Raw genomic sequence first — 10690 nt, 5'->3', positions numbered from 1 at the left:
CATCCATTTCTCTCCCTTTTCCTCTTTCACTCCTTTTGTCACCCGAAACCAATTATTCTCTCTTCCCCCCCATCTCTGCCCCCTCACAATGTCAAGCACTGCATACTCACGCACGATCAAACGCAGTTACAAACACACACACACACACACACACACACACACACACACTTTAACACTCCGTACCGCTCTCCTCTCCCCATCTAACTTGCTCCCTCTTTCACTCACTCGCTCACCCAGTCGTATTTTTCAATGGTGGCTTTTGTCCCTTTCATCTCCTTGAAAACAAAGGATTCTTGTGCGCACAGGACAGAGGGAAGGAAAGGGACGGAGAGCCGGTCAGAGAGGAAGAGATCCGAACCTTGAGTGTGGTGGAAAAAGTCATTTTTACAAGAGAGGGAATCCATCAGTATCACTGTCAGTGAGACTTCCTAAACTTCCCAAATATTGTTTTGGCTTCACAAATATTGACATAACTTACATTTTACAAGACAGTGACTGTAGATGCTTTTAAATGATGAGGGTGATATTCTATATTTTTCTCAATATCAACAAATAACCAAAACCAACAATGAATTGGACCTTCTAACAAATATTGCCACCGTTGTCCAGAAACTCTTACAAACACATAGATAAACCACACCATTGCACTGGGAGACATGTTCCTTCGTTAGGATGTTGTTTATTACAAACTGATCCAACATGCTCTGTCCTACAGCCAGAAATACTCATTAGTGCACCAAAATGTGTATTAATCCGCAGCAGAAAATAGTCCCAGCAAATGCCCGATTTATTTATTAATTTTGACCTGTTTTTTATGTGAACATGCAAAATTATAATTTAGCTCTGCAGTTTTCATTTGCTCTAAGTGCTTTGGAAGAGTGTTTTGGAACTTAATGCTTCGGTTTTATGGCCTGCAAATTTGATGATTCTGGTTTACCCTCACCACTCAGTACAATGAGAGATGAGAGAGAAATGAGAGATTAACTACTGTATTGGTTTTTTTTATGGGAAATTGAGACACTGATATTGCTAACAATTAAAAAAATAAAATAGAATAGCAGCCTAACCTTTAAATAGTGACTGAATAAATGAACATATGTGCAATGTTGCATTTTTTTGTAGGGGCCTAGCTTTCCAAACCAAACATTCCTCTGGACAATAAATGCTATTGTCTTGTTCTAACTATTCAAAAGGTCTATATGTCCAATACACGAGTGTGTGTTTACTGTATGTGTAGGCAGGAGCTCCGCAGGGTTCAGAGTTCAGCTGGAGATGGACACGGCCAATCACATGGGCCTCCTCTTGACCCCGCCTCCCTCCCCTCTCTCCCCCTCCACATCTTAGTATTCAGAGCGCAGACATCAACACAGATCTCTATTCATTCACTCAGTGTGAGCTCCAGCAGGGAGAGGGGAGAGCGAAGGGTCAGATAGGACAGGAAAGGACAGAGTGTATCAGATTGTCTTGGTTCTTTGGCTTTTGTTCGTGTTGTCTTGTTTTTGGTCTTGTTATATGCACTCCGGAAAGCAGAGGCAGTGTGAGACAAAAGGACTGTTTAATGAAAAAAAAAAAAAAGGATGTGGAGAAAGAGAACCTGCAGCCCAGATGACGGTGAAACTGTTCATGGTGGACGAGGGATGACCCACACAGTGACAATAAGTGTCCATGGCACCCGGGCGTTGGTGTGGGGGACTTCTCATTATGTCAATATAATACTGACACATTGAGAGCCACAGACACTTATATACTGGTCCATCCCATCACATTACATCATCATTCCCTGACACAGGCAATCACTTGACACTTAAATAACAACAACCACTTGAACTCGACTGATGAGTGTATGGGAAAACAGCAAAACCTTCATTTAGTTAAGTCAAGTTGATACTCAACATCACCTAAACATGACACACATGCTTGATTTATGAACATCTAATTCCAAAACCACAAGCATTAGTACATCTCTAAAACATGTTTTTACTATCCTAGCTTTGCGCACTTGTCATTGTATGTGGTATCATTGAGGTTTCCCTTAATTCGAGCCAAGGGTCTGAGCCCAAATCATGAAAAACAGCCCCATACCAAAAGTAAATAAAAGTAGGCGGACAGGGTTGGTGAACTGACTTTTATCTGTCAAATACTGCACATGTGCTTGTCACATCTACTGCAAATGCTGCATAATTGAGATCTAACCGTTCAAGTGAAACCAGGCCAAAACATGAGTGGTAGAGGGTGGTCCAGTAGAAGATCTAAATGTCCTTGATTCAAATGTAAAGACTTCTCTTCTTAATCTTTTTCAAGTGGAATAACAGTCGCTAGTGTCCCCTCATCTCGATTCAGTAGCCGTCTGTGCAACCGACACGTGAATGAGCCTGCACCATCACGCTTTTAATGTGAAAGAGCAGCTGTGCCTTCATGCTGAAAGGAGGCTTTTATTTTGACAAGGCCAGCTGCCTCCAGAGAAAGGAGAAAGGGGCTTAAATGGACCACTGTGGACACCCACAACACTGTCCAGTTTAAAAAATGTGCTTCTTATCGCCTTTGTCTCCTTCCAAATGTTCCGCTCTGTCACTTTTCTCATTCATGTGGTTATCGAATGTCTTTTTTCACATATCCTGCACCTTTTCATTTGGACTCACCTACTGGTCACTTGATCTTTTCATGTATGCCCTCTTTATCCACCCTTCTTCTTCTCCTTACCTTCTGTTGTCTCATCTTTCTGTCTCCAACCTACTGCAGCGCCAGCCATGACCTCAGCCACTCCCCCCTCCTCTGAAGGCTCCTCTCCTCAGAAAGTATGCCACTCCCAGACGCAGACTGACATCACCAAACCCCTGCTGGGCTCCACAGGTGGGAATGGAGGTGCTGGTACAGGTGTAGGAGGAGGAGGAGGAGGAGGAGCTGCAGGGCCCAATGCTCTGCGAAGGAGGCGTCGCGTCCTCTCCAAAGATGGACGGAGCAATGTGCGCATTGAGCACGTAAGCGGACGAGGGGCACTATACCTTCGCGACCTTTGGACGACATTCCTGGACATGCAATGGCGCTACAAGTTCTTCCTCTTCTCTGCCACCTTTGCGGGGACTTGGTTCCTGTTTGGAGTTCTTTGGTACCTGGTGGCAATGGTGCATGGAGATCTACAGGGTAAGGAGGAGGACGGTAGGATGGAGGAGCTTTATGGTGCAGAGTCAGAGCAGCAAGGAAAAGAGAGCAGTAAGGCCTTCTTGCCCTCCTAAGTAATGATGGTCTGGGTTAGGGTTAGGTAATAGTGTTAGCTCTCACCCTGACCCCATTGACCTGAACTATACTTTGTGTTTAGTGCTATTTATCAGATGTATTAGCCCAAAGCACAGCTGTACCTAAATACAGACCCACCAGCATGGCTGTAGACTCTTAGACTTCTTAGACTACAGGTCAATCAGACTTGTTTCTCAAATCTTATCTTTAAGACTGTTATTTGCAGATCGGATTTGTTTGACCAGAAACGACGTTAACATCAATAACTACGTCACTGATGCCGTGGCTTTCCAACGCGATTGAGAAATGGAAATCCATCATCTCACCCTCCAAATAACCCTCCAAACTCCCCCATTCTCTGTCTCGTTTTCTAAAATCAGTCTGGATACAATCTGGATATCATCTGGATACAATCTGGATATCATCTGGATATCATCTGGATATCATCTGGATATCATCCAAAAAACAGATTTTGTACCTGAGACACCGAGAGGAAATAAATAGATTGAGGAGATCAGGAGTGTTGGCCAGACATATGAGTTCCTGGTGTTGATCATAAACCTCATCAGACCAACCCACTGATACATTGTTGTATAAAAATATTGCTTATTATCCTTCAAACTACATTCACCTCAAATCATGAGGAAGTGATAAAATACCTTTACAAGTAAAGAAGAAGTTATGTTATATGAATGAATAAACAATGATGAAAGACACACAGAAATACAGTTTAGCATTGACAGAGACAGCATGAGGGAACAAAATGTTCAATGATAATTCGTTTACACCCGCAAACCTGAGATCTTCTGTCCTTCCTCTCCTCCTCCAGAGTTTGATCCCCCATCCAACCATACTCCATGTGTAATGGAGGTGAAGACCCTGACAGGAGCCTTTCTCTTCTCTCTGGAGTCTCAGACCACGATTGGCTACGGTTTCCGGTGCATCACAGAGGAGTGTCCTGTCGCCATCGTCCTGCTGATATTTCAGCTGGTCATCACCATGGTGATGGAGATCTTCATTACTGGCACCTTCCTTGCAAAGGTAGTCACATGTACTTTTTAATTTTGGAGTAAAGAACGATGCGAAAAAAAAAAGCTGCGACTTTACGTACAGTATTTGCTGGGCCGGTACAGTTAACATTTTATTTCATGTGTTCACATGTTCTTCCTTTAAAGTATCTTTGAGTATTTTTATGCCTTTATTGGATAGACAGCAGGGGACACTGCAATTCATGGCTGTTGCCTGAAACCCCCTCACACTAATATGTTCTTCCTTTATGCACCTGGTATCATCAATGCCATCAGCATTTTTATAAATCAACTTCCTGTTTATCATACTTACTTACAGATTAGCACTATGTTAACTATTACCATTCTTATCTGTCAAAACCTCAACAGTTTCCGTCTCACTTAGAGTCTAACAACCTTGCTGTTATGTACGTGCGCCTGTCATTTCACTCTTCTATCTCTTCTTTTCTTCCTGTCGACCAGGTTATCGTGAATAGAGAAAGAGAACCCTGTAGATGATTACCGAAAGTTATGCGACGTTTTTACAGTCTGTACAATCAGGAATCACCACATATACATTCCTGACCCGTTTTCCTCCTCTTGTAGGTTGCTCGTCCCAAGAAGAGAGGCGAGACAGTGAAGTTTAGTCAACATGCTGTTGTGTCAAATCATGAGGGTCGGCCCTGCCTCATGATACGAGTGGCCAACATGCGCAAAAGCCTGCTGTTAGGATGCCAGGTATGCAAATCACTGTCCCGTCGGCCTGTCTTGTATCTTTGTGCATGCTTTTGAAGAGCTTAATTATTGATTTGACCTGATGCCAAGATGAATATGAACCCACTGACACTGACATACAGTCTTACCTGGAAGAGCATGCGGTGAAGAAAAAGAACAGAAAACCTTTTATGACAATGCCTTGCCTTGCTCAAGGACACTTGCCTTTGATGAAGACAATGGCCGTTGCAGGTAATAAACCTGGGGCCTTTTGGTTACAGGATGCCTTCTGCAACCACTTGGCTACATTTACTGACTCCATGTTGGCTCCCAGGTGACGGGGAAGCTGCTTCAGACGTCCCTGACAAAAGAGGGCGAGACGGTGAGGCTGGACCAGCGCAATGTGCCTTTCCAGGTGGACACGTCCAGTGACAGCCCCTTCCTCATCATCCCCCTGACTTTCTACCACATCATTGATGACAACAGTCCCCTCAGGGCCTGGGCAGCAAAAGGTAGATCAAGACTCTAATGTCAAGGTGTTTGACAGGTCTGAAGTCCAGTCTTTAACACTACTTTTTTTCAAATCACACAAAAGTGCCCACAGTATAAGACTGGTGCTTTACATTAACTCAGCTCAGACATTTATTTTTCGAGGGTTTTTATATGATTCATCATATCATTTAATGGGATGTGAGGTGTAATATGTTTTATGAAGTTTCATGAGTATCTATTTGAAATCAAAGTTTCATGTGCTGTATGTATATACGGTATGTATGTGTATGTAGGTGTATTGGTATTTACGGTCATGTGCTGCGTGCTTGGCTGCCTCAAACTGTCCGGAGTCGGGCTGGTTTGGCACTGGAGGAGAGGGTTTCTCTGGCTGGAATGTGTGTGAGAGAGATCGCCAGAGACACCCCTCATTAGAGCACAATGCTGCACAGTCCGGGGTGCTGACACGAAGCCTGCACAGATCCACTTACAGCAGCACAGACCTCTCAGCACTGGAAGCCTCAAAGGCATCAGCACTGACGGACTGTGATCGCAGCATTATTTACACTCACACTACTCATTTACCGCGGAAGGCTTCTTTCATGTTTGTCCTTGGCTTTGCTTGACACATTTTATGACATTTTATGATTTTCCTCTCCTCTCCTTTTCCTTCTGTATGTCCTCTGACGACAGTACATTTCTGCTCTGCCCTTTAACTTCCAGTTATTTAAACTGTCGCCGTATTTAAGGGATTATATTACAGCACATATAATACCGTCCATAGTACTACAGTAATCCCTGTTCTGTGTGCCAGCTGTAACAGTAGACAGTATTTCTTGCCAGGTTCCCACTGTTGCTTCATCTGACTTGTCTTCTGTCATAATTCCAGGAAGTGATGCCTTACAAGCAAATAAAAAGAATTCTTTATTATTTTGGGACATTGGCTTGCAGATGTTCATTGAAGCAAATGTGTACTATGTATTACAAACCACACAGTCCTTAATCCGTGCACCAGGAACAATCTTAGGAACAATCACACCTGATTAAATAGTGAGCGATTCTAGCATTTATCCACAAAAACATTATTCATCATCTTAAAACGGATAAGGAATCTTGGATGAATGATGAACACCTTCTATCTTATAAAACACTGTGTGCTGAGGGTTCAGTATCTATCTATTCTTACTCATTTCTTGTTATGGGTTTAAATAGTACTGTAACTTGAATTGAATGTGTTTATAGTGAGGCTAGATGAGCCTCACTATAACTTTACTAAGCTGGTAATGTCTAAATAACATATTTTAAACATTCCGTTGACAGACGATTAATCTTATCTAGTGCCGTTAATTTTAATAGGTGTATGTGAGTGCGAATGCCTATTTCTATGTCTGCCTCAGGCCTAGTGTCACCTGGGATAGACTGAAGCTCCTTCATTGGATAGGCAAAAGATGTGCAGACATTATATGACTGTAAAAGACCTTTCGTCCTGCATCATCCTGTCAAGATTGGTTTTGGAATAATGCTTGCTGTATATAATCCCACTCATTTTGTACTAAGGAAAACATTAATTTGACATAAAATATTGACTTAAAACTGATTTTATTGAATTATCATTGAATTAGAGTTCAACAAAGCCATGTAATGATTATGAGTAGATCGTGGCTGGATGGCTGGATGAACGGTTGGATGGCTGTTCCTAATGGACTTTCTTAAATCGTCTGCATTCAGTCTCATGACTGACCATGCTTCTGTGCTCACTGGCTCTTTGAACAGAGCTTTAGAGCTCCCTGCAAAGCTTGCTTTATGTTCTCACCATGTCCTAATTTTTAGGGACCTTCAACAGAGAACTGCTCTGATAAGAGCATTGAATTCTGGCTTCAAGCGCAACAGAGTGTGAATCTCATTGGCATTATGTGACCATGAGTCATTGCATCAGGAGGCCAAGAAACTGTGGAGACGGTCTATAGAAGAGGCGTCATGACTGTCCAAACCACTGAGCTAGAATATCAGCACATTCCTCTTAGCCATGTCGCTGTACATTCACTGTACCACGAAAAGTAATTGTGAGAATCTAAATGTGTGCACACAGTGAGAAACCCCACAAATGACTCATTCACTTTCCTATAGAACTGAGGGATAACGAAACGTGGCAATGAAGTGTGGCATGGAGTTGTCTAAAAAGTCCAAAATAAGCCCTAAATAAGTCAGGCAGGGTAACAATGACTCATGCACATAATTAACACTTAAAAGCTTTCTACGACAACGTCATGCATTTCATGCTACTGGATGTGTGAGGCTGTACTGAGGCACAGTGGTGCTTTGAATCATTGGCATGCTCACATGCTCACAAAGACAACGCTGCATGCTGATGTTTAACAGGTATAATAATTCACTGTCTTAGTTAAAAGTGACAAATGGTGACATTTGCTAATCAGTATAACTGAGGCTGATGGGAAGGTCATCAGGTATTTAGGTATTTGACTTTGACCTGATAGTGACGCTACATCAAAGTTTTACACAAAAACACAAATGTGGACAGCATGGAGGCACCGGAGGAAAAGTCAGCAGATCACCAAAGTCACCAGGATTCATTGTCTATGAACCATGAACGTCTGTACACATTTTCATGACCACCCATGCGATAGCTGTAGAGATGTTTCAGACCAAGTGGAGGAGAGGCAGATGGACACTAGCATCCCTAGAGACATGCTGCCCGAGATGCTTGTGATGGACTCATCTGCATTCATGCGCCGCTCACAATAGGCCAATATAGAGAATCCCTCAACTGAGCTGCCACAGTGTGTACAAGTGGTTGCGAAACCTGTTGTTTTTATCCTGGTGTGAGCGGCACTGGGTCTGGGTTAGGGAAAGGGCTGTTTAGACAGATGACAGAGTCGGCTTTCTGAGGGAGGCCTGTTGACGCAGGTGTGCGCCTGTTTCACTGCATATGCCTTCTGGTGTGTTTGTGTGGTTATGTGTTAATGAATGACAAGTGTATTCTGTATGTGGTTTTGGAATATATATTAAACATCTATACAAGTTTCCAACATGAGGCCGCTTTTACGTTCTGTGTTCAGATTTCAGAGGTGAGTTCTGTTGTGTGTGTTTGTGTGTGTGTGTGTGTGTGTGTGTGTGTGTGTGTGTGTGAGATCCGGTCAAGTGTTTTTGGAATCAGCCTGGAAATGGGGAGTTTTTATGTTTTGGAAAAACTAGGATGTGTGTGTGCTCATGTGTGTGTGTGTGTGTGTGTGAGCATGGTTGTGTGTCTTTCCATATGCACAAATATGACTGTGTATAGACTTGGATTATTATTATTTTTTTTTTATATTTGATTTAATTATTATTATTAAATCAACTGAGATTTGCCCATTAAAATGGAATTCACTTTACGGACTATGACATGAGACTAATAATAAAGCTCCACTGAGCCAAAATGCTGCTATTTGTGTTGGTGCTTTATGTATATTGGCAAAGGATCAAATAACTGTAATGTCTAATGTGAAATCTTCACTTCTTTTGACATACCCACAGAGATTTATCACCTGACTTTATAGTTCCCCTCAGCTGCGTGGAACATTTTAGCTTATTTTAGTTCATTGTTGCGGTTTTCTGCCCCAGAAGTGTTTCCTCATCAACCGTGTTTCCTGGCAGCCGTCAGTTTTCAACAGAAAAACTCACCTGATAAACCCACCATGCTCTCTCTGTCCAGCAACAAATGGGCACCAAAGAGGCAAAGTCAGTGAGTAGCTGGTGAACATGGTGGAGAATGTTGCAGCTAAAGAGCCAGACACTTCCTTCAGGAGGCCAAAACTAAATTGTGAATATGGGCTCTGATTAGTCAGGTATCCAGAGTCAAAATGAGTGTTAAAGTTTCACTGTATCTGCCTGGTGTGTGAAGAAGCAACTGTTTGCTGACGTATTTGCCGTGTTTTATTGTAGAAGTTGATAATTCAGTATGCCATGTTGTGTTTTCAGCTTGTTTTGCTGTTCCTAAGTGGTCAAAAACTTTTTTTGTTTACTGTGTTGGATAATCATTTTTCAAGCAAGTTCTTTAGTTCTGCACTTTGTTTTTGATACTTTACTTTATTCAAACTGTGATTGGATGAATTGAAACCAAAGCCTGGAAAGGATTGTAAAGGCCTTCAGTTTTTTGTTTAACCTCAGGTCTCTTCTGTCCTGCAGGTGGGGGCTGGACAGACCCGGAGCTGGCTGACTTTGAGCTGCTGGTGATCATGAGCGCCACGGTGGAGCCGACCTCCGCTACCTGCCAGGTTCGAACATCCTACCTTCCGGATGAGATCCTCTGGGGCTACGAGTTTCCCCCCGTCGTCTCCCTGTCTCCCTCAGGAAAATATGTGGCCGATTTCGCCTTCTTCGACAAGGTGGCCAAAACCAAAACCCCACCCCTCTTCAAGCAGGCCCTGCCACCGAGCCCACAGTCACAGGCGTCCCGGTACCACGGTGGCAAGGAGGATGGGTCGGACCCAGAGAAAATGCGACTGGAGGAGACCTACAGGGGGGAAGAGCGGGGGCGAGAAAGGGGGCGCATCAGAGATAGCAGCCCACTGAGTGTGCGTATTAGCAATGTGTGAAGGAAGAGAGAGACAAGAAAACTGATGTGAAACTGAGACAAGCTAAAGACAAAAGCAAGAAAAAAAAACAACCAGCAGAAGTCACATTCTCCCCCAGGCGTACATTCCACAGTCTGCCTACGCATTTTAAACACCTGGGCGCCCTTCCACCCTGCTCACCCAACACACACAAACACGCTGCCAATGTGCTTCTGTAACCACAAGTCTGTTGACAAGATACAGAAGATATCTGTGGCTGCAACCAACTTCAAAGGGAGAAAGTTACAAACCCAACATGTACGACTCACCACACTGAGTCACCCAGAGAAACATACGCATTTTCAGGCTTATATTCATTTCTCTTTTTTTGGGGATGGACTTGATTTACTGTAACTGGAGGATACTTAAGAAATCCTGCAAAAATCGGCATCTAATCAGGTGACTTCTGTCTATAACTGAGCCCCAGTGTGGTGGGAATGACTCAACCTGATGCTGATACAAATCAACTTTTTGTTCAAGAATTTTCTGGACATCAGTGTCTTCCTTCAACCAGAGGAGGGAATATGAGAAGTGAACTTGATTCCAGATTGTTTAAAAACGTCGAATTATATCGGAAACGGGGTTAAAGTATTCTCACCACACCTGTTTTAAGAAAATAAAAACTCAGTTACAGAC

At 43.0% G+C, this 10690-nt stretch overlaps 1 protein-coding gene across 1 annotated transcript; it reads left to right on the top strand.

Annotated features, from left to right (window-relative positions):
* The first annotated feature begins 2747 nt into the window (after positions 1-2747).
* Positions 2748-10310, top strand: kcnj10a (potassium inwardly rectifying channel subfamily J member 10a). Its single transcript, XM_070854543.1, has 5 exons — positions 2748-3141; positions 4064-4275; positions 4848-4979; positions 5290-5467; positions 9627-10310. Exons 1-5 carry the CDS (start codon positions 2748-2750, stop codon positions 10034-10036), a joined length of 1326 nt encoding a protein of 441 aa, XP_070710644.1. The 3' UTR covers positions 10037-10310.
* Positions 10311-10690: the final 380 nt, after the last annotated feature.

The sequence above is a fragment of the Pempheris klunzingeri genome, chromosome 23 (genome assembly GCF_042242105.1).
Source record: "Pempheris klunzingeri isolate RE-2024b chromosome 23, fPemKlu1.hap1, whole genome shotgun sequence".
In the NCBI taxonomy this organism is placed as follows: domain Eukaryota; kingdom Metazoa; phylum Chordata; class Actinopteri; order Acropomatiformes; family Pempheridae; genus Pempheris; species Pempheris klunzingeri.
Note: the sequence above shows the minus strand (reverse complement) of the source record. Positions and strands in the feature narration are given on the sequence as shown.

What these genes read in the sequence shown, in the direction of transcription:
- kcnj10a (XM_070854543.1), top strand. Translation starts at nt 2,748, where the DNA reads ATGACCTCAGCCACTCCCCCCTCCTCTGAAGGCTCCTCTCCTCAGAAA. An exon ending in GGTGCATGGAGATCTACAGG is followed by an intron (nt 3,142 to 4,063) that starts GTAAGGAGGAGG and finishes CTCCTCCTCCAG; the next exon opens with AGTTTGATCCCCCATCCAAC. An exon ending in GCCTGCTGTTAGGATGCCAG is followed by an intron (nt 4,980 to 5,289) that starts GTATGCAAATCA and finishes GTTGGCTCCCAG; the next exon opens with GTGACGGGGAAGCTGCTTCA.